Raw genomic sequence first — 27,066 nt, 5'->3', positions numbered from 1 at the left:
ATATAGTGCCCAACTTGTCAAGTTTCTACCTAAGATTAAATTGTCCTCTCTTTGTTTATTTTTCACATCGCTATAGTTGATTCTACAAGGTGCACCTTTTGTAGCAGTGAAAATCTGTCTTCTGGTGAATAAATTTTCCTTTTTTTCCTCTGAGTTTCCCAAATATGTACTTTTGAGACTTAATGCATAGCTATCATATTCTGAGCACTCCCTGCTATTTTGACTTGGGGGCCACGAACTGAACCATTAATGAAATTAATGAAATCTTTCAGCAGAATGATGTTGAATTGTTTAGACTTTGACACTTGCATTAGATTGGAATGAAAATTTGCTTTCAGATACAAAGTATGAATTTTGTAATTATAGATTTCAAAATTCCACACGTGACAGGATATTTCCATATTTAGAGTTTAGAGCCCAGCATTTTGTCTTTCAATTAAAACTCCCTAAAACTGAGGAAGTCCTAGTATGCACTAGTTCCAGAAGGACTTTTATTGCAGCAATTAATTTTTGGCGAAAAAGAAGAAGGAATGAAACACTTGAAATGACTTTTTCTATCTTCTTAATTTTCCTGTCTTTCATTCAGACTGCTTTTCAGACACCGGGTGAGTCGTCTTTGTTCTTTCTGTCCTGCAAAAGTGGATGTGAAAGTTGATATTTTTGTTCACTTGCTTGTCCTCAGGCACTTTGAGTTAACATGCTGGTTAACTGTTTTGCATTTCATTTTCACTAACTAACTGAAATAATTTATAGAAGCTTAAAAAAGATGAAGATACAGAGATACTGGTTTTCTTTTAAAGAGAGGGCATGAATCAGGACAGGGCAAACCATGGAATTAGAAATCAGGACTGAGTGATGTTTGGCAATAGAGATTTCCTTTTGGTACTACTTAATTACTGGTTATTCCTGTTCTTTTAAAGAGATAATCTTTGCAGCAGGCTCCATTTCCCTTTTCTGCATGATGTGTCTGTGGTTGTGAAAAAGAGTGATGTATCCTACACTTAGGATGAGGTTGTGAAAGATGAGATGGAGCTTGTGGATCAATACGAAATGATGTACTGTGACTAAGATGACAGTACCTTTTTTTTTTTTTTTTTTTTTTTTCTGTGAACCACAGAATCAAGAAAGGCCAAAGAATAATCACTAGAGCCTTTAGTTTATGGACATGAGGCACAGTTAAGGTTCTGAAGTTGACCAGAAACACTATGGATGCATCATGCTTGCTCTCCCCTGCATTTTTCCTGTATTCTTCAATTGATCATTTTTTTTGGAGGAGTCAGGTACAAATCGTAGCTTCCAAAGGCAGATACTGCTTCTCATGTGCCAGTACAAGCCATGGGAAAGAGCACTTTCCGAGCTGAGTCTGCACTCTGCTCTGCAAGCTGCAACCCAAACAAAGGAATGCACTGGCTACAGGATGAGCCTCACCATGCCCTCACAATTGCTATTAGGGGCTATACACTAAGTCCTTAATTAGCAAGCAATAAGCTAGAAGATCTAACAAGATTTAAAACTTAGGGTTTAAATGGACAAGGAGAGAAAAACTGTGTGTTATTTCCACATTTAGATTTGAAGAAGTGAAACTTCCATGGATTTACTATGCTGGTCAAAGTTGCACAGACCTTTTCGAGACAGGCAGATGTTAAATCAAAATATCCAAAATCCTGGGTCCCATGTTTCAGAATCTTGGTCACAGAAACATTTTTTTCCTGTCATAATTTGATTAATCAGAATCTCTCAGATTCTTTCTATTATATTCTATTCAAAACAAAATGTATCCTAACATCCTACCCTTATCTTAGGAATTTATTTTAATGTTTCTAACTGTATTCTTTGTGGACTCATGGTCCTTTATGCAATTACTCTCTGAGAAATGATATCGGGTGATGCTACACTATATATTCATCGATGAGAAACTGAGGCACACAGAAATGAAGTGCAGTTAAACTTCGAATCTTCAGCACAGTCTTTTCAACACTTTCTGAGAAAAGGGGTATATTCCAGGAGAGATTACATTAATTTTTGCTATTTTGTTTTACAGGTAATGAAATATTTTTAATATATAATGAGGAGAGTAAGCACTGTATGGTTGCTCAGAGGTCTCATGGGGTCACAACAGCTGCCTGCAAAAAAAACAGTGAATTGCAGAAGTTCCGGTGGGTGTCTGCTCATCAGGTGATGAGTGTGGCATTTGCACAGTGTTTGGGAGTCCCCTCTAAACAAGAACAAGCTAAAATTTCTTTGTACCCCTGCGACAAGAAAAGTGAATTCCAAAAATGGGACTGCAGAAATGCAACCTTGGCAATCCAAGGGGAAGATTTGTTTCTCGGTGTTGGCAAAACTAAAAAAGAAGATATTGTGCTGAACAGAGTGTTAGATACAATGAATAAATGGAGGATCTATGGAACTATGGATGACTTGTGTTCACAGGGTTATGAAGGTAAAGTCTGAAGATTAATCTTGATAGTCTCTTGTACTCACTTGTTTGCCATCATGATTGGGACCCTTCTGAGGCTATTTTTAATCATTAGCTTTAAGCTAAGTGCTTTAATTTATTTAGTCACTCTGTATGTACTAGTCTAATTGTATTATCATTGCTAGATGAAAGGCACCAGTCTTCAAACTTAATATCCCAATTCCATGAACAATATCATTCAATTCCTCTATGAGAAATCAGAAGACCAAAAAATGTGTTTAAAGTTTAAATCAGGGATCTTTTGTGAATAACTGAAAGCTAAACTTCACGAGGAGCAAAATTAGGCTATTTAGAGAAAAAAATATTTAAACATCTGAGATGAAAAATATACTTCCATTTTATGGAATAGCTCTATGTCCAGCTGTTATAGCTAATGATATCATAAGGAAATGGTAAATTACAAATTTACCTAGAATTTCCTTGTATGACTCTACTACAGACAGTGGGTCACCAGTTACCAAACTTGTAATTCATTTGTAAGTGTAACTCCACTTACTTTTACACTGTGTACAAATACATAGAGAATGGGATCCTGCAGAATCCCATAGAATCCCATATCTATATTTTAATTTCTCTTCTGTCCTCTCAGATCTGTTTACGCTGTTAGGAAATGCAAATGGAGCGCCATGTGTTTTCCCTTTCAAGCTGGGTGGTAGATGGTATGCAGAGTGCACGGATGCTGGCAGGTCGGATGGCTTGTTCTGGTGTGCAACAACCCCTGACTTTGACTCAGACCATATGTATGGGTTCTGTCCATCTGACAGTAAGTCCTACTATATCCTGCTATAACATCTATACTACTGTACATGTTGTAACAAAATATTGTTAATGTATCAGTATTATATTGTTAATTTATTATATTGTTAATATATTATATTGTTAATATATCAGTAGCATCAGAGATGCTACTACTAGTGTTGCCTTTGTAATGATTTTATTTTACTCAAAAATGTCTCGTTACAAAGCTGTAATACTGTGTACATAAGAAATAAAAAACACCTCCCCCATGAATCTCCAATCAAGCTAAGTGTTGCCTGGGTTGTCCACCAGAAAGTCACATCAAGGAAAAGGCCAATAGGCTTTAAATGTAACCGCAATCACTATAAAATCATCCAAAAAAACAAGTTACTACTTAGTGTGTAATCTCTCTCCCCCATTGCTATTTCTGGTAAAAGTTGCATATCTTTTTCTACCTATGGAAATCCTTGTTCTGAATCACAAAACTGGCCTTTAACCCATAGCAAGAAGTGGTTTGTCTTCTGAAAGGCAAAAAAGAAGGAGAAAACTGGCTCAAAGGTCTTACTGGGATAACAGTATGATCGACCTTTTCCTTGTAACACATGTCTTTCCATCACCTGCTTTAGGTTAAAATGAAGGCCACCAGAGAAATGCATTTGCATCTGAAGGCAGAATGAAGGACACCAAAATCTGATGTGACTGAGGATAATGAACATGCTAGCTCAGATTAATTTTTTTAGTACTGTGCTACAGAATCATATTTGTTGTTTTGATAGGAGCATTGCTCTTGGAAACCAAGTTCAGTTCATTTTTCAACTGGTCTTTGGTGTCTTCTCAACTGACATTGTTGAAAATCACTTCCTAATGTGAAATTGCATAAAACAAGGGTTTTAATAAAATCCCTTATTATATCATCAAGGAAACCGGATGTATTTGGCATTATATAACTGCAGAGAAACTATCACTAGGCTCACCGGATTTACAATTAAAAAAGAACATTAAAAAATTGAATTAAAAATTTGACAACTCATCTCTGTTAATGTCAATGGGAATTCCTCTTTGACTTAACAAAGAGCATGTTAAAAGAAAAATATGAGATTTTGGGAGAAGATGGAGTTTGCTTTTTTTTTTTTTGCTTCACAGTAACCTGGGTTCACAAAAAAACTTTTTAGATAATTTCTATTATAAAATTTTAACAAAGTTGTTCATAACAATGCAATACTGCACCTACCTTCTCTCTCACAGGCAGTGGCAATGGCAGATTTTGGATTACAGATCCCTTGACAGGAACCAGTTACCAGACAAACTTCCAGGCAGCTCTCACATGGCATCAAGCAAGGAGGAGCTGCCAGCAGCAGAATGCCGAATTATTAAGTGTCACAGAGATACATGAACAAATGTATCTAACAGGTAAAGTAATATGGGAGACTCGGTAAAGAGTGCCTCTTTTTGATTGATTATAAATGCTTCGGTGCTTTAATCATATTACAGTAAATAGCTTATGTAATAATAATATTTGTACTGCTAGAGAAATTTCACAGATACTGTAAATTAAGGTCTTATGAGTCGTAGAATAATCATTTGAAATTATTGTTATTCTCACAAAATAAGCGAAGGGTTATTAAGCAAGAGTTGGATGACGTTCAAAAAACAGTAGCACATCCATCTTAAAAAAGGACCTCATCAGGAAAAAAGCCACTATTGTTGCCTACTATTCAATAACCAGTTTTGTGTTAAGAAATCTGTATACTTGATTAGAACTCACATGAACTCACATGAATAGGCAGGTTTTTTTCATGTCATGCAATTTTTATACAGGATACTAGTACTAGATATTAAAAATTTTAAGACTTTGCATACATACGGATGGGCTGTGTAGAATGACATCAGTGTTAACTGTATCAAACACAGCAAACCTGCAATATAGATTCTTACAATAGCAATTCATTGTTCCATTTTTTAGTGCCTATTATGTATATATAACTGTAAAATAGCATTGTACTCAGGAAACTAATATGCAAACTATTCTTTTGCAATTCTGTATATATTCTGCAACTACAGAATAAATTCTCTGAGTTTATTATTAGTAAATATGGATTCTATACTGAAATTTGGAAGTTAGTAATCAGATTGCTTATCCTTCTCCAAACTTAGAAAATGTAGAACATTCTATTATAAATATCATAAAATATAAATTCTTTTGATTATCTAGATTTGATTGACAGCAAGAGATCCTCTCTCTGGATTGGTCTTAACAGTTTGAATCTCAAAAGTGGCTGGCAATGGAGCGGTGGCTTTCCTTTCAGATACTTAAACTGGGCTCCAGGTAGTATATATTTTTTAAACGATTTTACAGATGACTGTTTCCTGCTAGAATGTTGAAGGCATATTTTCATGTTTCACTGCTGTGAACACACAGCAGTGTGCCCTTGTGGCCAAGAAGGCCAATGGGATCCTGGGGTGCATTGAGAAGAGCATCTCCAGCAGGTCGAGGGAGGTGATCCTGCCCCTCTACTCAGCCCTGCTGAGGCCACATCTGGAGTATTGTGTCCAGTTCTGGGCCCCACAGTACAAGAGGGATGTGGAGCTGCTGGAGAGTCCAGCGCAGGGGCACAAGGATGATCAGGGGCCTGGAACATCTGCCCTATGAGGAGACTGAGGGAGCTGGGCCTGTTCAGCCTGTAGAAGAGAAGGCTGAGAGGGGATCTAATCAGTGTATATAAATACCTCAAGGAAGGGAGTGCAGAGGATGATGCTGGTCTCTTTTCAGTGGTGGCCACAGACAGAACTAGAGGTAATGGCCGGAAACTGAAACACAGGAAGTTCCACCTGAGTTTGAGGAAAAATTTCTTAACCCTGAGGGTGACAGAGCCCTGGAACAGGGTGTCCAGAGAGGTTGTGGAGTCTCCTTCTCTGAAGATCTTCAAAACCTGCTTGGACGCAGTCCTGTGCCACGTGCTCTAGGTGACCGTGCGTGTGCAGGGGGCTTGGACTAGATGACCTCTAGAGGTCCCTTCCAACCTTAAGCATTCTATGATTCTATGATATTTTCTTGTGAAATTGAATGCATATTAAGTACATTTTAGGTACTGAAGTATTCACCGTGAACATATGGCAATGAGATTGAAAGGCCTATGTGATATATCATCAGTATGAGACTAAAAAGATAAGCTTTTCTTCAGTGTGTTAAATAAACTCATATTCTATCAGAGGTAGCTAAAATGAAAAACAACAGCTGAGCTGTAGCATACTAAGGATGTCTTTAATAAGTTAAAATTTCTGTGTGGCTTATGAGACTCCTTGAATCTTGCTAGGGATCAGTTCTCGGGCTCAAGGGGCATCAGAGACCATCACATTGGTGATTTATCTTTGAAAGTCTCCTTATTGTCTTGGCAACAAGATAGTATAACAAATGTTGAATGTTATATTTGTTGAATAAATGAACACTTATTCCATCTTTTAGTCTTTATCAAGTTTCAGAGGTCCCTTGTGCCACCTGCTTTTATCTGGCACAGAGACTAGAGGGAAATCTCGGAGCTGCTCAGTCTAATGGAGGGCTTTCTATCTTTTTCTGAGCTGGCCACACTTCTTAAGCCTTGCAGAAAAAAAGGAGCAGTTAGCTGCCAGGGTAACAGGCTATACCCAGGGAATTTCTGTACTCCAGTGTGGTGGCCACACAATTAATCAACACAACTGAGGAAGCTGAGGAAACTGAAACACCAAAAGTTCCACGGGAACTTAAGGAAAATTCTTTAACAGTGAGGGCGACAGAGCACTGGAACAGGCTGCGCAGAGAGGTTGTGGAGTCTCCTTCTCTGGAGATCTTCAAAACCCGCTTGGACGCAGTCCTGTGCCACGTGCTCTAGGTGACCCTGCGTATGCAGGGGGATTGGACTAGATGATCTCTAGAGGTCCCTTCCAACCTTAAGCAATCTGTGATTCTATGATTCTATGATTTCCAGTTTATTGTATAACTATTGTAAACTGTGGCCACACTGTGGATATTTAGGCTTCTTTGAGAAAAGGGAAACCCTTGCTCATGTCCCCAGCGTCCTGGGGAACCTCCTGGAGGGCAGAGTGGCTGAGGCAGCAAGGGAAGAGGCAGGCAGCAGGCACCAGGACATGTCAGCCTGGAGCTCGCAGCTTGCAGCCAGGAGCAAATCTGCAACCAGGTCCCTGAGGACCCTGGTGCAGAAAGGACCTTTCTGAAGATTCTGAGTGCACTTTTTTTCACTCCAGCAAAACACTGAAAGTCACTGGACAGGAATGTGACACAGAAGGGAAATATTCACCCTGCCTTAGCACAGCAGAAAGAGATTTGTTTTTACACATTGTGGTTTGGCCTATGTCTTCCAGCAGATTTGCCTTATTTTTAAAGAACTTTTAATTTTATTATCTTTATGATCTAATAAACACCGCTCTAAGCTCTAAGAACTAGAAGCCTTTTAGTATGTCCCCATAACGAGGAAGCTGACCTGGCAGGCTTTGACCAGCCTAGATTCCCAGCACTCCCTACTCAGCTGTTAGACAGCGTACCCTCAGGTCGGTGGCATTTCCCTTTTTTCCCATTTTTTTAGTTAATGATATTAATTCACTGAGCATAGTTTAGCTCTAAAACACAGAGCTGGAATTCTTTTTTTTCTAAGTTTTTGAAACCTCTTTTTATAATTAGCAGCCAATGATTTTTCTTCTGAAGAAACCTCTTCTCTCTTCACATGGCTGTAAAATTCCTTGCCTGAATATAAATTATATTAAGAAAAGATGCTGTGGTGCTGCATTCCCACCCAGAAATATTATCTCAAGCTGCATCCTCTCATTTTATGAATGCAAGGAAGAGCGGGAAGTTCATTATGAGCTTGTTCTGTAAAGACAAATGGCTCCTGACTGGAAGACATATATAAAACAAGATTTTTTCATGACTTGGGAAACTGCCAGCTCTACTTTCTGGAGCTCTGTGCCCAGCAGCTCTTTTGTGGCAGTACCAGGTATCCCTTAAACATATCAACTCAATCCAAGATTAGGCAAGAATGTCAGTTGTGGCCGATTGTGAACTACATACATCCTCAGAAGGACTAATGACTGATCCTACGCTCATGCTGATTAAGCAGTCAGGAGGGCAAAGAGACCTGTGGACCCTCTGCAGTCTTTCCCTCAGGGTGCTCTAAATTTAGTCCTACAAAACTTGTAGGAATTTCTTATCTTAAAATAGCAACCATGCAATCAAATATGGCAGACAGTGTGAGTTGTGCAATAAGCATCCAAAGAAATATTGTTGTTTTGATGGATACTTTTAAATAACATATCCTTATCTCCAGTAGAAAACTAGCAATGACAATGAAGTGATGAGATCATAACTGATGCAAGAAAAGTCTGGAAATAAATTGTTCTTTAAGTTACTGAAATAAAGCCTGTGTTCCATAAAATAATTTTGTTTTCATTTTATGAAGGAAGCCCTTCACCTGAGCCTGGGAAACTCTGTGCAGTGCTGAATCCTAGAAGAGGTGCTCAATGGGAAAACCAGCAATGTGCACAGAAAACTGGCTATATCTGTAAAAAGGAAAACTCTTCATTGGATCCTTTCATCCTTCCCTCAGGTAGGTCAAAAAAACAAAACACTTACTTACAAGGAAGTTAGAATTTCTGTCACTAAAATGAACTGTCCTTGTCACTACAGAAGAAAAAATGAAAGTATTTTCACTCTTTTATTCTACTTCACTGTTATTTCATTAATCAAGCATGTTTAAACACTGGAAAAGTTCCTGGAATCCAGATACTACTTCAGCAATTCTTATTTTATGTTATTATTCAAGAAAACAGAAGCAATGATCTAAGACATAGACTAGCTCAAAAGTGCTTGAATGGCATAAAATTATAGATGCTTCATCCTTTCTATCATGTATGCTAATGAAAAGATCTAGGCTTATCACTAAAGTCTTAGAAAGATGGGGCTTATGGGCTTAAACCACCTTCTTATGGAATTGCAGCTAACCTACAAAGGTTGAAAAAAAATTATTTAGACCGCTTTTCAAATATAAAAGCAAGTTCTTTGCCTCATCTTATTAGATGAGATTTATCATGAAAAGCTAGGTCCTCAAAGCTTATTTATGTGCTTATTTTCCCCTCTTTCAAATACAATATTATATTTTGTAAAAGCAAATAGACTATGATGTTTTATACATATGTGGAATGAATAGAAGAGCTATCTATTTTATATTACTCTAGTCTCCTTCTAATTGATTTATTACTTAATTTCAGATGTAATTTCAGTTGTTTAAGATTTCATCTTCAATCATTTTAAAACTTGACGTACTTATTTCTTTGAGGGGACACACAGCCTGTTATATGCCCAGAAGGATGGTCGCACTATGCAGATCACTGCTACATGCTCCACAGAGAACCCCGAGCGTGGAAAGAAGCCTTGATTTCCTGTGAGGAGAGCAACAGCAGTCTGGCCAGTATTCACAACATTGAAGAGCACGGCTTTATAGTGTCTCAGCTTGGCTACAGTGAGTACTTCTATGAGGCAATTTTGGATACAAATGGAAAATTATAGTATTGGAAATGTACAGGATTTGTAAAAAGCCCATTGTTCATTTGAGATGAATATTGCTAAAGGAGTGCAAAGATAAATATATAAAAGAGCAGGAGGAATCGTTAGTATTTCCTCTTCATTCCTGTTTTCCATTGCAAGAAATCACTAGAAGGAAACCACAGCTCTAGTTACAGCAGTAGGTGGTTCTCTTCCTCGGACACTTTGTGACTGTAGATAAGTTACGGGCTTTTACTGATAAATCTGAACAGTTTAATTTCCTGCTGGTATCTCCATTTTAACTTGTTGAAATATGAAAACAATGTGAATTAGATCTTAAAATAGACTCCACTACCACTTAACCTTGATGAATTTGTATTGTAACATAGCAGCTTCAGCTCGTATCCATGAAATCTTACTCCTCTAGACTGTTACAACTGAGGCACTAACACAGGTGAATTTGTCTTCCTAGAAGCTACTGATGAGCTGTGGATTGGTCTGAATGACCTCAACACTCAAATGTATTTTGAATGGAGCGATGAGACTCCTGTGTCATATATCAAATGGTTGCCTGGAGAACCGACCCATGCAACCAGTGCGCAAGAAGATTGTGTTCTTATGGCAGGAGAGGTAAAATCATGCTACATTCATGCAATACTATACAGCCTGATTTTTGCTTCTATTTTTAGTTAGTTCATGACTGCAGTTTAAAAGCAAATTGAAAAACAGTATCTATTCACTCAAGAAGATGGTTGTAATAAATTATAGAGATGAATGACAATTAGTCCAACCTAACAAAACCTGGACGAATTGTTGGTGTTCATTCAAAAAATAAGCATTTTTATCTTCTGACTGAAGCATTATTATAAAAAAAAATTAACAAAACAAAATAAAAAACTATAAATGAAACAGATCCATCTGTTGTTCCCCTCTTTCCAAATTGTGTCTAGGATGGATACTGGGCAGACAGTACCTGTGATAGGATGTTAAGTTACATCTGCAGAAGACAGCCTCTGCAGGATGTTTTGGAGACCATGAAGGCTGATCCTGCCTGCCTGAAGGTAAGAATAAAGGGTAACTAGGACATTGGTTAACAAAAATCCATTGTCTTCCCAATCTCCACATTGAAGTTGAACCCTTTTCCTTTGTCCTACTATTACCTCTCAGGACTGCCTACATATCAGGCAGAATCTTTGTGAGTTTTTTTTTTGTTTGTTTTTTGTTTTACTTATTTGTTATATTGTTCTAGCAATCATGTGGTTATCTAAAATACAGAGTGGGCTGGATTCTGGGTTATGTGACATGATGCAAGATGTTACCCAATGTCATTAATAACAATGAAGCCAAAATCTAATCAAACTTTTGAGTTAAATTGTTTTTAGAAGTGACATATATCTGCTGTGTTTCTTTTTTCCTTCAATTTTCCCATCCTTCTACTTTTCTACTTACTACTGTTCATTATTTAATAACATGTCCCACAGCCCCATACAGAAAACAGAGCAGAGCCACATTGCTCTGGCTGGAATGAGACAGAACCAAAACACTGAACACATATTTTTCTACCTTTCTGGGATGCAGCAAGAGTATCTTGTGCTGGTATAAAATGGAAAAGTGATGTGGAATTCAACAGCAATTCTAAGAGTGTTGCTTTTCAAGAGTTTGCCTGGCAAACAGACATATCAGGAAATCTGAGTCAGTATTTAACTCTAGTGGAGACTCCTCTCTTCATTTCTCAGCAAAGAAGTATTTTATTTATTTGCTTCTCCATTCTGTGTGCCTCCAACCTTTTTATCAGTTAAAACTTATCAGTTATTAGTTGTCAAAAGACATGGATTGTTAAGCATTAAACCTCTATCTTTCTGTATGCTTGCTAAGCTCAATTAACGCTGGTCTATTGGATTTCAAAATTAATGAAGATTGATGTATTACAGTATTCTGTTGTACAAACAATATGATGATTTAACAGTCTACATTGAAATTCAAGCACTATAACACATACTGTTATATATGCAAGTGTGCACCATGTGTTCTTTTTTACAGGGCTGGGAAAGACATGGTTTTTACTGCTATCTAGTTGGACATACTTCTGTAACATTTTTGGAGGCAAAGAAAGCCTGTGAAAGGAGCAATAGTTATTTAACAAGTGTAGGAGACAGGTAGGAAAAGAGTCCTTTCGTAAGACTATGCTTCAAATTTTATAAAATAATTGAGAACTTTTCAGAAAAAAAAGTATGGAGCCAGGATTACAAGATGACCTTCTTCCAGAAAACATATTCAGAAAATCTAGTATGCCTTTTCTAGCTAAATGTGTCTTATATCTTCCTGTTTTACAGTACTTTACTCTGAAAGGAAATGTTGCTCTGTCCTGTTAGAAGCCTTTTTTTTTTCAGCATAGCAGAACTTCAACTGTTAATGAAGTTAGGCCATCAGATTAGCTAGTTTAGTGAAGTATTTTCACATATAAGGTGAGACTATATAGGAGAATAGACTATAAAGGAGACTATATATAAAAGAGGTATATATAAAGAAGTCTCCATTTATTCCATGCTTGTAGAGTTTAGGATGCTGAGAAATGTCAGACTAAGGAAAAACCAGGCTTAATCTCCATCTGACTTTTCTTCTCCCTGCAGATATGAGCAAGCTTACCTGACCAGCCTTGTTGGTCTGAGTCCGGAGAAATACTTTTGGATTGGGCTCTCAGACATGGAACAGCAAGGGTCATTCAAGTGGGCTGACGGTGCAGCTGTGCTATACTCAAACTGGAACGCGGCAATGCCTGGTACTCTTTGTCATGTGCAGTCTCTGACATCTGAATCTATATTTTGAAAGCTGGATCATTAAGTGCTATGGTGGGAAAGAATGACATGCAATGCAGGATGATGCTGCAAGTATCCGAGTTGACTCCTAGGGAGCCACAGGAAGCTTAATGCAGCATCAGGCCAAGCTAACATGTTTGAGATTTGAAAGCAGAGTGTGAAAGCTCTGTGAATATGCTGGCTATGCTCAGGCTGAGTTTTCAATTTCAGCACAGTGCTGGCATAGCTACACTACTGCTACGAAGGACAACTCATATGATTTGTGTTCAGAAACCTGTTTGTTGTGCTTCATTTCACAGTTTATGGTATATCCCTAAATGTTTAGGATGGGGTTCATCTCATTAAACTTAAATCACCTAGAAGTTAAATATCTGCTCTATAGTTGCAGCCAAATCTACTTATTGCTTGAGTAGAAAAAAAAAAGAAAGAAAAAGAGAATTGTGATGAGTTTTCTGAACATGCTCTTTGGGGACTATACAGAGAGGGAATCTAACAATTAGGCTCATCAAAAACTTAATTATGAGGTGGCTGAAGTGAAATGAGAAGGTCTCACCTTACACATTCACATTCTCTATAGGCAATGCAGTAACGGTGAGGGTGTTGCAGCAGCTTGTAAGCCCCTTGATGGCTTCAGATCACTTCTAGGTGATGGGCTGCCAAACCCTTTCAGTGAGGAAAGGGAGAGGCAGCGGGGTGCTTATGCTCTTGAGTTCTAAAGCTTTTCAAGCTTTTCAAGCTTCAAATCATGAAGGACTCTGCCTGCTGCTTTCCTCTCTTTAAAAGCTCCTTCTTTGAGCGGACATTGCACTTTCTATTTCCAAAAGTGTTTTAAAAAAGAATCGCATGAGCTGTAAAGAGAGCAGGGGAAACACTTTGAAATGTTGTTCAATTTTGTTTTATATCTCACAAAGGAAAGAAAGGAGGTTGTGTCGTCCTGACGGCTGGAAATACAGCTGGATTATGGGATGTGCAGAACTGCGAAGTGAAGGCAAAATTTCTATGCAAAAAATTAGCTGGAAAAATCACTCTTCCTCTTACCCATGAAACAGTTTCAAATTCTACATGTCCTTTGGGTTGGAATACAAACAGTAGTACTAATTCATGCTTCAAAGTAAGTAGCAATTTTTACAGCAATCCTGCTCATGAGACAGGAGTATTAAATAGATAGTCTAAATTTCACATGACTAAGTTTTTATATAGATTATTAATGTAAATCAGGTATCACTGTGTCAGTGATATGTAAAATTAGCTAAGTAGCATATTCTTTAACCCATATTATACATGCTTATTTATAATTTACTGCTTTCCTATGTTGCTTATACAAGGCAATTAGTTTTATTTTTAATATTTTCAGTGTAAATTGTTCTACTGTAAAATTCATCTATAGATTTTTGTGAGAGAAGGAAACCAAAAGAAAACATGGTTTGAGGCTCGAGACTTTTGCAGAGAAATAGGAGGAGACCTGGCTGCCATTAGAAATGAAGAAGAGCAAAGACTGATAGAAAGTTTAATAATGTAAGTGAACATCAAATACTTGATTCTTTGGTGTAACAATGCATTATATAGGAATAAACAAACATATTCTTGATTCTTTTCTGACAGAATTCATTTAAGATCTACTTCTGTTTATAGCCATTGTCACAAGAATTGAAAAAAACCCTTCATGTGGTTGCCAATTTCTAAATACTTTTTTTGGAGTTCCTTAAATTGGTCTTTGCAGATGTGTACATTTGTATAATTTGTTTCAAAGCTTTGACTACTCCTTTAAAACTCTAATAAAGGTGTTATTTTCCTTTAGAATTTGTAAAATTTAATCTTCTTCCAAGATACTTTTTTTTTCTCTTTTTTTCACTCTAGAAGCAAATCCCCATCATTTCAGCCTTTCTGGATGGGTTTACATTGTTTGGATCCTGACGGTGGACTTTCTTGGAGTGATGGATCACCAGTGAGTGTTAGATGCTCCTAGTTTCCCTCTGACTTTTTCATTGTTGGAGATGTTTCCATGATTGGAAACTCCTTTCCTTGTGAGAGAAGAACAAAAATCAACACTGTATTTCTACTGTAGGTGAATTACAAGAATTCAAAATATTTTTACAATACTCAGTTTGAATATTGTGGAGCAATCGGCGAAGATTCCATGTTATGGATTAACAGGCCCTGTGAATACCAGCATGACTGGATTTGTGAAATAAAGAAAGGTAGGCTTTTTTTCTAAGCTCACAGTAGAGGTGGTCTGTGGAAACTTAAGATGAATCACACAACAAAAATAGGAAGCTGTCCGAGTTACATGCTTCAAAAAATGTAGCTGATTTCATAGGGATTTTACATAAGGAAAAATGAATCAAAGCACAGAAATAATTTCAGAATGTAATACTCCAACTGTTAATTTTTTTTTGTTTATACCTTTCTAAATTTTTGTACTATTTCATAAGTTACATTGAAAGTATATGTAATCTACTTACAGAATCATAGAAAATATGAGGAAAGCCACTTGAAGGGCTCATCTGGTAAAATCCATCACTCTGTCCAGAAGCAGATTTTACTAAAAGAGCAGGTTTGTCTGACAGGAGACTACATTTTCTGGAACTTTTGCTTGTAGGGAACTTCTAAATTGGAGGATTGAAGGGAAAAGTGAGTGTTACAATTTGTAAAAAAGATTATTTGAAATCACAATATGCTGCATGAAGTGAAATTTCTATTCTCCACTCACCGACTTCAAGAGCAAATTAATTGCCTAGTTTCATTCAGATAAGACTACCAGCATATTAGAATCATTCTCTGTGTAAGATGGCATGTAAAAAAGTGAGATAACAGCTTTGCTATAATGAAAAGACAATAACCTATGCTTCATAATTTATATACGTTTAGACAGTAGGTGCATTCACATCCTCCTTTCATATGAGTAGAAGAATTGTCTATGTTTATACTTCTGTTTTTTCAAAGTATAGTAACTGTTATGAAATATATGCAGTGTTAAAAGAATCAACTTCATATTTTGTTGCACACTTTCAAAATAGCGTCTCCTTTTGGGTTCCTTCACACAGCAGTCGGGATTAATATTTAAAAAGTTGCTTTTCTAAACAAAGATCATTTCCAAGTTGGTGACTGATTGAAAACAATCTGATCCTAACCAAGTCACTTTGTCTCAGCATGCCTTACTTAAAAGTAAGTTCTTCTATTTTCTTTCAGAAACAAATAATCACTTAAACTAACTGCATTCACCAAATTTAGGCAACACTCAAGATGCAAAGGATGCACTTACTTAACAAAAATCTGTGATACAGTGATGTAGAGCTGTAACAAACACATTTGTTATTCCCGGAACATACACTCTTTCTCTACACCAAAAATTTTGAACAAATGCATTCTCCACAGAGTGTGTTAAACACAGAAAACGGATTGATACGTATTTCATTTTCACTGAGCACTCAGGAAGCATTTTACATCTTTAATTTTTTATACAGGGGAACCCTTGAAACCAGAACCGGCAAGCCCTTCTGCCAGTAAGTTTTTTGTTCATATTCTCTTCTCCAAAGAGTAATAGTGTGTAACATAAAGCCGTTTCATAGAAGACTGGTACAGAAAACAGTGATTCCTTTTCTGTGTTGCAGTGTATGAAGTCACTGAAGATGGCTGGGTTATAAAAGGGAACAAACAATATTTTTTCAGCACAGAACATACCTCCATGGAAAAAGCCAGAAAGTTCTGCAAAGACCATTATGGAGACATTGTTACTATTAGAAATAATGATGAAAGAATGTTTTTGTGGAGATATGTAAGAAGAAATTTTACTATGTGTTTCACTATAGATGGTGTGTATGCTCTGCTACATGCACTTGTGACCTACAGCAGAACAAGCTTGCAACATAATACTGTTACTATATCTTATTCACAGTACATCTAAAAGTTTAGGAAAAAAAAAGAAAAGAAAAGGAAATAAAAAGAATAGACCTTCTCTTTAGGAAAATAAAGACAAAACAATGTACCATTTACTAGAGTGGGCACATTTTTCCATATGATAATCTAAAGGGAGCTTTGCCCAAGACCAAAGTTACATAAGGGGTAATGAAGAGGCAGCTTAAATGAGAGAACTGTCCTTTTCGAGGGCCAGCTATCCCTAGTTCATCTGAACACCTCAAGTGCGGTGCCATGTGCAGGTTTGAAGCCACTGCCAGCCACTGCTCTGCTGACCACGTATTGCATCCTACTGCCCAACAACACGGCTTTCACTGTTCTCACTGGAAGGGGAAGGAGAAGGGAAAGAGAAGAAGGCGAAGGCAGAGGAGGACGGACAGCTCGAGACATTTAAATTTATTTACTCCGAAGCATCAACACATTTATACTAAATTCTTCCTCCAATCTTCCTTGCTTGTTAAAAAAGATCATGAGCCAGCTCTAAAACTTTATTCTGAGGAGTAATGCAGTCAAAACTAGGGAAGCAGCAGTAAGGATAATGAAGCCAAAGTATGTGATATACCATATTTATGTCAATGGTGGTCCTCTCTAATGACTACAAAAGATCGTTTATTCATCTATTTTGTTTAGTGACAGATAAATAATTTTCTCAAATGGGATAATTACAGTGTAAAAGCAAGCAGTAACTGAAAGTATATCTTTGTGTGTAGATCTTAAAAAGTGGCAAGCTGGATTCATATCTCATAGGATTAATTCAGGATGTTGATCGGCAGTTCAGGTAGGTAAACAACTTATATCAACACTCACAACATTCACTACAGAAGTTTTTTACTATTTATTTATTTTTTTTACTATTTTTACTGAAGGGAAACTCTATACAAGGGAGTAAAAGCAGTTTCAGAGAGTTATATTACATGTAGAAACACGTGTTCTCCCATGGTTTATCTACACTATAAAATCATGATAATTTAAAGACTACATGCTATGAATACATAGACAAACACTGATAGAAATAATCTCATTATTTCTTTCAACTCATTATCTGAGGCATTTTAACCCCAGTGGAAATGCATATTAGAGACAGATATACTCACCTGCCAACATTTTCAGAACCGAGGTATTTTTAGCAAATGATTGCTATGTTAAAATAGATTTTTCTCAACTGTTTCATGAACATTATCTGACCAACAGCTACTATGTTGCTTCTGGTTTTTTTTCTTCAGTTGGGTAGGTGGAAGCCCAGTCCACTATGCAGCTTGGGCACCAGATGAGCCCAACTTTGCAGCTAGTCAAGAAAACTGTGTGGTCTTAAAGAAAGAAGATGGTGAGATACATTTTAGAAAGTATTTCTATCAGTATCAATGCATATGGGGTTGATTCAGGGGAAAAAATGATCATGAAAATGGAATATAAGAAATTATGACTTTCATGGTGAATATAGGGGAAGACTGAGGCAGTAATTTTTCAGCTGTGCAAAGAGTAAGTTCCCTTCAAATCAATGGCAAATCAGTCTTTCAAACATGATTATAGTGAGCCAAGGAACAGAATATATACCTAAGGACCTAATATGTATATGGAGTTTCACATTTAATTGTGTTTTTACTAATAAATTGTTACTTTACACTTGCACTTTTGAGTGTGAGAAAGGTGGGTTTGGCATAGCGGTTAGGGGATTGCTATATAAGCCATATCATAAGTCTTCTGCCTCATATAGCCACTGTTCCCTCAGTCACAGCGAGATCAAGGTCTGGGGTGGAGAATAGAGCTGAAACATGCCATCACTCCTGCTAACATGGCCAGACAGAAGCTATATGCATGGAAGTCAGTACATTTTCCCACAAATTTCAATCATCTTCATTGTCTCCTTATCTTAAATATCCAGGCTTGTGGAATGATGTCCACTGTGGTTTCTCACATGGCTTTATCTGTGAGAGGTACAGAAGTTTTATAAATACTACACTTGTTCCAACGGTACCTCCACCCCCAGGAGGATGTCCTGAAGATTGGATTTTATTTAAAAATCAGGTATGATATCATTCATTTAAGTGTAATATGGATCTTTGGGAAGGTATAAAAAGCAATACCTTCTGTTCCTCTGTTCTGTTCTGATAGTCATTATCCAAAGTTGCATTAAATATTGGATCAGTTAGATAATTGTTGCAAAATGATGACTTTGTAGATACACATTTTTATTTTTCTGAAAAGAGGTCATCTGAGACACATTGACAAAATAGTTACACAGTCTGTATCTTCTTAAAAAGGAAAAATTGACTGAATTCAACTGAAAGCACGACTATGAGCATGTCAGTTACCTGAGCTGGAACAAACCACAAATAATGTCTGATTTTTTTAAAAAAAATCAATTTAATCCTTCCCTCACCTCCAAAGAGACAAACTCTAATGCTCTATTAAGTTATGTCTAGAGAATATGTAGAATATACAGAGTATTGTTACAATAGTGAAATTCCTGATTTGTTATAGCTGTCAGAGTTACTTCCCACAAACTACACAGTCTTATGCTGCAGAACAGAGGGTGAAAGCATAGCCTTCTTAGGCACACTCATAATTACAATAATTTCTACTAAAGTTAGTGTAATTCAAACCCTATTCCTTTTGCTATCATTCACTAACAATCTAACTCATTTTTCCCTAGTGCTACAAAATTTTTGGCTCCGCTTATGTGTATTGGTCCACGGCACAGCGCGCTTGCACCAGCCTTGGAGGACACCTGGCGAGCATACACAACGAACAAGTGCAAGGTACTGTACAACCACCCTTATGTCTCAGATGATAGTGTTTGTTCTGTTCACAACGGTCATTGCCTGCAAGAAGAGCATGGCAAAAAGAGCCAATGTGTGTATTTGAAAGTACATATACCTACATGGGTTATACAGCCATGGCATAAAGCTTCTTTGGAAGAATTCAAACCAGCATGATAATGATGCTAAGTGTTACTTCCTCCTGTTCCACAGAAGAGTCTTTATGTATGTATGTATTTATTTACTTATTCATTGACTATGAATTATCAGCATAGAATAATAAATCCAGACCCTATGTTTGTAGTTTTCGATAAAGAGATAGCAAAGGAAGTCATGGCCTGCTTCTGCCAGAAATTGTCACTATATCTCTCTATATTGCCCTAAATCTACAAACTAATTCAGCTGTAGCAATGTCACATGAAGACACATTTTCAACTTGACTAAGTTCTCAGGCTTCCACTTGCAGCTAAATGTACCTACCTGTGTAGCTTCCATCAGTAAATTAGCCCATTCCAATTGTTGAAATAAATGATTAGGTTGATACAATGATGGTCAGGCAGATATTTTATCTCACCTCTCTCAGAACTACTCTCGCTTATTAGTTGCAAATATTTCCACTTTTTGAGAGTTTTCACAGACAAAGTCTTGGACCTTTGGTTTGCCATAAATAAATTGGGTACATTTCCAATCAAATACCAATTAAAATGTATTTACAAGACTCTAAAAATGAAAATAGTTAAGGATTTCTTTATGTGCTGGTGTATTAAATGATGACATGTTAAACTTCCTTTCTATGGCCTTTTTCCAGCTTTTCTTACTTACCAATTGAAGGATGCATCAAATGATCTCTGGATTGGCTTGAATGATATACTCAGTGAACTCAACTTTGTTTGGACTGATGGAAGTGCTGTTTCTTATACAAACTGGGCTTCAGATTGCCCCAAACTTAAAGAAATTTATTTGTTCGACACCCTACGCCCAGAAGATGGCCACAATCTGCTACAGGTAAATATTGTTTGTAGTCTGCAGTGAGCTAAATCAGGAGAGGGATATCACTTAGAGATACAATGTTTCAGTGATTCCCTCTTTTGGGCTTCTGACTCAGTGCAGAAGAGGGCAAATCCTTACTGTGATTTTGCCAAAGAATTTACAAGTATACTGGGACAGGCGAGGAAAAAAAGAAAGAAAGTGAAGTGTCCCAGGTTTACTTTTCTTTTTTTTTTAACTTCTAATATTCATACTCCTTTCCCTCCTTCAAAAGTTTGATTGCGTTTCTCTGAAGCGAGGTCATGTTGAAGACACAGGAAAATGGAATGATGAACCATGTTATAGCTCCAGAGGATATATATGCCAGAAAAACAGCGGTGAGTTCTATTTTGCTAGTCTTGAATTTTATAATACATTAATTAAAATCACTTTTCTTCTTTAATATGATTTAGATGACTGTTTCAATTTTTTTTCAAGTAAAGGACCAGTAAAACTAAAACTAAAAAATCCACAGCCCATCTTTCTTCTCTGTAAAGCTTAGCAGTGTTTTGGAAAAGGGAATGATAAATACTATAATTTAGGCACACAAAATATTTTTATTTTACAATAACATAATTTAGCAACTAAAACACCACTTTTTAATAGCACAAGTTGATAAGTAACCTATACATCATCATAATTGGCAAGCATTACATTTTTCCAAATAAACTTGATAATTATACTAGGCAGAGAAGAACAGTTTGAATATACAGTTGGAAGGAGAGGAGAGGAGAGGAGAGGAGAGGAGAGGAGAGGAGAGGAGAGGAGAGGAGAGGAGAGGAGAGGAGAGGAGAGGAGAGGGGCTGACAATACCTTCCTTTCATGCAGAATGTTCACTGTTGTTTTGAAATTATCTGCTACTCATAAACATGTAAGGAGAAGTGTTCTGTTCTAATTAGCAATTTTCTACCTGCACTGTAAATAATGATGATGTTATTCTGTTGCTAAAATCACATATGTGACCTCTGGATTTACCTGTTCTTTTTTTTCTTTCTTTTTTTTTTTTAACTCTGTTATTCCTACAGATCCGAAATTCTTTAACTCATCAGCAACACTGTTGGACTTTGTTTCTGCTCATTCTGATGGAATTAGCTATTCTGTCATCCAGTCCAAAATGAATTGGGAAGAAGCACAAAAATCCTGTAATAACAAAGCCTCAGAACTTGTCAGCATTTTAGATCCATATGGTCAATCACTGGTGTTCTTAGTTGCACAAGAATATAAAGAGCCTCTATGGATTGGTCTAAATAGCCACATGGTAAGAACGCATGCACTACACAGAGTCAGGCTTACACTGTACCAGCTTTCTTTGCTTAAAAGAATCTCACTGCATCCTCTCATCTTGAAACCTGTAAGAAATTCTGTCAGTGTATTACTGAAAGCAGCAATTTATGTCCGTACCGTACCCATTTAATTCTTGAGTTCAACAAATATGAGCCACGAGATTTTAATGAATTAAGAACTCCTAGATGCTCCAGGGAAAGCTCCAGTGAGTGAGAAGTGCAGTGGAGGAATGCAGTGAATTGTCTGAAGCCATTTAAAGAGTTGATAACATAGTATCTCCCACATTATGATTTTTATTTAATTTAAAAGTTATTCCAAAATCAACATGCATGAGTACATCCTGCCCTCTATGTGCTTATGCATTCCTGTGACCTGTGGCATTGTATCTTAGCTTGCACACCTCAGACCTGGGAAGGAATGTATTTTGCATGTGTTTATGTATTCTCTTAAAGTAGTCTTATTTATGGTAGCAGCAGAGAAATACAGGGTGGACAGGAACAATGGCAAAAATTATTTAAAGGAAACTGAAGCCTGGATGATACGGGACCTGAGCATATTGACCTACACATTTATTCTTTCATTTGAAAGTGCAATTAGTGTAGTACTCCCCATTTAGTTGTTAGAATATTATAGAGGCAAATCTTTTGTTTACTTCAGCAGATATCTGTTGAGATGTCTACTTCGGTTGTATGATAGAGAAGAGGAAGGTGAACATTTGGCTTGTAGGTGTGTTTTGACATGCTATGCTCTTCCTCATGAATCATCATCACAGTAGCTACAACAAAGTAATGGTTATTGATGAACACTTCTACCCACACAGTCAATATCTGTGTGCAGGGCTTTGCAGGGTGCTGGTACCAACATGATATCTTACTTCACTCCCAGTTTTGTGCCTTCTTTCATGTCCCATTAATTTCTCCCTATTTCTCAGTGCTTGAAAAATATTTTGTATTAATATTAGATGCTTTTCTAAAGGGTATAAAAATTATTCTATGCTCATATTTGTATATAGCAGACACTATACATCTTGTTGCAATAAGCATTTACAAGCATAAAAATGTGGCATTGTTAAGCACATGATTCTACACTAGTTTTATGAAAGTCCTTGGATGATCTTGTGTGCATCACTCAAGCCGACCTTGATATTACCATGTAGATTTTACTTCTAGACCAATGGCAAGTATCAATGGATTGACAAATGGAGACTGGTTTACAGTAAGTGGTCCAGTGGGGAACCGAAACAGAAATGGGCATGTGTTTATGTAGACACTGATGGAACCTGGAAGACAGCTTCATGCAAGGAAGAATTTTTTTCCCTCTGTAAAAAATCTGACGGTAAGCAATTGAATGTAGACTGTAGACTGAAGAGATTTATCAACTGAGCTAAATACCACTAGAAACTGGGAGAATTCTTGCTTTATGGACTAGTATGACATGAACAGCTAACTCTGTAGTTGTAAAAATTAACATGAATTCTTCCCAGAAGTCAATCTGTTCATATTATTCATCTCTGGAACTCTGAAAAACATAGGACTGATTATGCATTGGTTTCTTAATTATTCATTCTAATAGGAAAACTCATCCACTAACTATGAGGTCTGTTTTGATATGGAATATTGCATCCAGATTGGGACTCTAAAGTTTGCAAAGGATGCCAGTCAAATAGGGTTTGCATATAAGTAGGAAACAAGAATTGTAAGGAAAGTGGAGTTGACAGTCTATAGAACAAAGGACTAAGAGAAAACCATGGTATCATTTTATATAATGAAACACCGCTCTAAAGAAATCAATTTTTCTTCCCTTTAATATTTGATAAGGCATAACAGACTTAAAGCAAGAGAGATCTGTGTTAGATAAAACAAAAAACCTGTAAGCCATGTTGAATAGTACCAACATTTTCATTCATATTCAAATTTCCAGTATACAGTTTTGATCCCATCAAAAAATCAGTGTCAAAAGACATTTTAAAAATAACAGTTTTAAGTAAGTAGGCAGATTTTTTGGCAAAAATCTAGCTGCATATGTTATTAACTAGAGTAATTAAAGAACATAAATGGACAGAATCTATGCTTCTTAAAAACTAGTGTATCTTCTTAATTGCCTTGATTACTCTGCTCTCAAATACAAAATCCAAACAATATTCATTTTTTTAGAATCTTCCATTTCTTTTCTGATGACAAATCTAATACAATTAGTTTGTTATTTTTATGTAATGTTTTAATAATATATTTTTTCCTTACTAATGTATGATAAAAACGAGTTTTAGAAAATAATCATCTCATTTTTATCAGAAATAGCACCTACTGAACCCCCAGAACTCCCTGGAAAATGTCCAGAATCAAAAGGACACAAATCTTGGATACCTTTCCATGGTCACTGCTATTACTTTGAGGCCTCCAGGAAAAGAACCTGGTCTCAAGCTTACCAGGAATGTACCCGACTGGGTGAGTGTAGTGCTTCAAAAAGACTGAAGACATGTAAAATCATAAAATTGTTAAGAAAGTCTTACTTAAAACCTTTAAATGTAATGCTTTTTAGCCTTTTCTTCCCCCCCAAAATATTTATGTTGTTTCACTATAAAACTAAGTATTTTTAGAAACAGAGGTATCTTTGATACCTCAAATTTCTTTGATACATTTCATATCTCAAATGCTGAGCTCTTAGAATCTTCTAGTTTTATTAAAAGCAATAATTGTGTGGATCTCTATTTCTGATTAATTACTCTTTTAGGATTACGAGCTAATACAGGGATGTCTTGTAAAATTTTATCTTATGTATTACAGTGCTGGCCTATGGTTGGGTAAATAAAAAAGTAGCTTTGCAAGGGCATTTTACTTTAAAATTGACAATAAAATTCACAAAATAGTCTATAGAAAGATAATCACTAGAAAAAAAATGCATCACAGGTATTACTGTCAGCGTATCAACATCACATTTTTGGATGTCATTAGACCTGTCTAGAAGTCCAGGAGTCCACTTCTTTTTCTCCAGGATACTACACACTAGCCTAAAATCCATGTCTTAGTGCTAACTTGCATCCACAGAGTCACAGCCGTGCTGAAAATAGCTGGATGAGATACAATAAACATGAAACTAGTGAATATTCTGTGCAAGAATACATGATTTCTATATTTATTGATTTAAACTGGCCACTAAGCTTAAGAAAATGGAGCACTGCAATGTGTTCATTGTTCTGTGCTTTTCAGCTGCTGACTTGGTATCAATAAAAGACTATGCCGAAGCAAACTTTCTGTCTGACAGCATTAAAGTACTTCATGGAAAATCACCAAACTTTTGGATAGGACTGAAGAAAAATGGTAATATCCTAAGTATTTAATCATATATTATTGACAATACATAATGATGCTACAAGTTATATTAAAAAGAAAGCAACATTTTATGCTTGAAAGTAAACATGCCTATCAAACACATAAAATGTATTTCAAGGCATGCTTATATATGCAATTGTAACTGAAATATTTAATTATCTATTCATGCTGTAAATTTTTTGTTCTCCACATCCTATGTTCTATCAGGCTAAAACATTGTATTTTACCTATACATGTTAATTTTAAACATCAGAAGAATGGGTGTGGACAGACAAAACTGCAGTGGATTTTGTCAACTGGAATATGGCAGAACCTTCAGGCAACAGGAATAAGCACTGTGGAGAAATATCTGCATTGTCTGGGTACTGGAACAGCAATGTCTGTTCTTTCAAAAAAGGATATATCTGTAAAAAAATGAAAAGTAAGTAATATTTATATTAGCTCTAGCTAATAATGCCTAGTAATGTACCTAAATTATAGGTAAACCCTATGTGTGCATACTGTAATGATTATAGGATATGGAATGATATGGTATGTGCAAAAACAATAGACACCTATAACATGATTCAGCTGCCTAAATCCTAGGGGTTCCAGAACCATCGTGTATCCCACGTAGTTTCCAGCTGCTTCCTCAGAAGGCTGCGTTCCTTTGCGCTCCTGTACAATGCCACCAGCCCCAAACAGGCTGGATGCTTCAGTCACCAATGTGGAGGAAATGAATGGCCAGAGACCACTCATTGGGCATAAAAAGTGGGTTTTCACTAAAACCAGTATTTTGCCCCAAATTACGACCCTAAATTTGAAAGCAATATCTATCATTTCATGTCAGCTGAATATATGACCTCCAAGAAGTCTTACTGACATATCTTGTATAAATGCAGAAATTGGTGATTCCTTGCTCTCTTCTGTACTGATAAGACTAGAAGAATATGCTTACATAGATTTTTGTGGCACTCTTTATCCACAGTGTGTTAGAATCATATTTGACTGAATAATAGTATTTTTTTGATAGCAAAATGATCATCTGAAAAAAATATTCACAAGTTGAATTACCAAATGAGATTAAGCTAAACAATTGAGAAGTTGAATTTAATATTTTGTTTTCTTAGCTCTGTATTTCTGTTAATCTTTCCCTTACCTAGTAAGTTTAGGGAGCCACATTACAAAAATATTCTGTTCATTCCATACACACAATCACAAGGAATGTTTGCCTTCAACCAGGAGGTTAAATTCACAGGAGATTCTTTTCAGCACAGCATTCTTGCGAATAAAGATACTCATGAGATATTTCCAATATGGATGAGACCTCCATTCAGAAAATGTTTCCCATTTCAGAAAACATCTAAGAAATAATTCAAGTCTAAAAGGCAGTTTCTCAAAATAAATATATATGTAAACAGTTTTAGAAGATGCAGAAATTTTACTATAATCCCATTTTTCATTGGGTAACTTGACTGAGGAAGTCAAGTTAGAAGCTTGCACATTCTTAGCTTCATCTCTCAGGGGACTTCAAATATCACCAACAGGTGAAGAAGTGGGTTAAAAACTTCAAAATTTCCCTTAAGAACATTCAAAATAAATTCTTTCTTTTCTTTCTGAAAGCTATTGAGAAAGCAGAGATGTCACCAGAAAATAAAGGTAAGCATACTTCTTTTAAATAGAATTAAGGAGGTGCTAACATATGATACGCACATAATAAAATACTTTCTAAATATTAATTCTAAAAGCATTTCAAAGTAAAAACTCCTTAAATTTCATTTGTACCTTGTTATAGGAAATATATAAAATTGTATTTTTTTCTTAATTGGTTTTAATTTATATATTTTTTGTTAGTAAGAAGTCTGGTTAGACTGAAAATCTCACTTATTACTGGATTCTGACATCTCTTAAAATCAAAGGTGTTGATTCTTTTTCATCCACTTACAGGAGAGAAAAAGGAGAAAGTATTTTCCACCAGCATCATTTGGATCTTTGTTGTTCTAGTCCTTTCCATTGTTGGAGCTGGAAGTATACTTTATTTCTACCTGAAGTTCAAGAAAAAACAAAATCAACTAGATACGTCAACTAGAATGAGAGGAACACAAGCATCCATGGATATCCAAGAACAGGATGCACACACTGGCATGTAGTTTGGCAAAATACCTGTATGTTTCAGATAACAGAATTTAATCTATGAAACTGGAATCAGCGACAT

General features: G+C 36.3%; 1 protein-coding gene across 1 annotated transcript; it reads left to right on the top strand.

Moving 5' to 3' along the window:
• The first annotated feature begins 488 nt into the window (after positions 1–488).
• LOC104580267 (macrophage mannose receptor 1) lies at positions 489–27,066 on the top strand. Its single transcript, XM_010227742.2, has 30 exons — positions 489–605; positions 2,042–2,440; positions 3,066–3,239; positions 4,460–4,624; positions 5,427–5,540; positions 8,662–8,808; positions 9,538–9,720; positions 10,216–10,373; positions 10,694–10,804; positions 11,784–11,899; positions 12,374–12,522; positions 13,471–13,670; positions 13,947–14,074; positions 14,417–14,504; positions 14,625–14,757; positions 16,024–16,062; positions 16,171–16,334; positions 17,185–17,252; positions 17,698–17,798; positions 18,357–18,499; positions 19,128–19,233; positions 20,042–20,238; positions 20,495–20,597; positions 21,285–21,517; positions 22,713–22,878; positions 23,835–23,987; positions 24,750–24,860; positions 25,126–25,293; positions 26,475–26,510; positions 26,799–27,066. The coding sequence occupies exons 1-30, from the start codon at positions 545–547 to the stop codon at positions 26,999–27,001; spliced, it is 4,317 nt and encodes a 1,438-aa protein (XP_010226044.2). The 5' UTR covers positions 489–544; the 3' UTR covers positions 27,002–27,066.

The sequence above is a fragment of the Tinamus guttatus genome, unplaced genomic scaffold, assembly GCF_059628265.1.
Source record: "Tinamus guttatus ecotype Peru unplaced genomic scaffold, ASM5962826v1 Tinamus_guttatus_pri_ptg000209l, whole genome shotgun sequence".
NCBI lineage: Eukaryota > Metazoa > Chordata > Aves > Tinamiformes > Tinamidae > Tinamus > Tinamus guttatus.
Note: the sequence above shows the minus strand (reverse complement) of the source record. Positions and strands in the feature narration are given on the sequence as shown.

Excerpts from the sequence above, each read along its gene's own strand:
- LOC104580267 (XM_010227742.2), top strand. The coding sequence starts at position 545 with ATGACTTTTTCTATCTTCTTAATTTTCCTGTCTTTCATTCAGACTGCT. Across the intron at positions 3,240-4,459 it reads TGGGTTCTGTCCATCTGACA|GCAGTGGCAATGGCAGATTT; the intron begins GTAAGTCCTACT and ends TCTCTCTCACAG. Across the intron at positions 12,523-13,470 it reads CTGGAACGCGGCAATGCCTG|GAAAGAAAGGAGGTTGTGTC; the intron begins GTACTCTTTGTC and ends TATCTCACAAAG.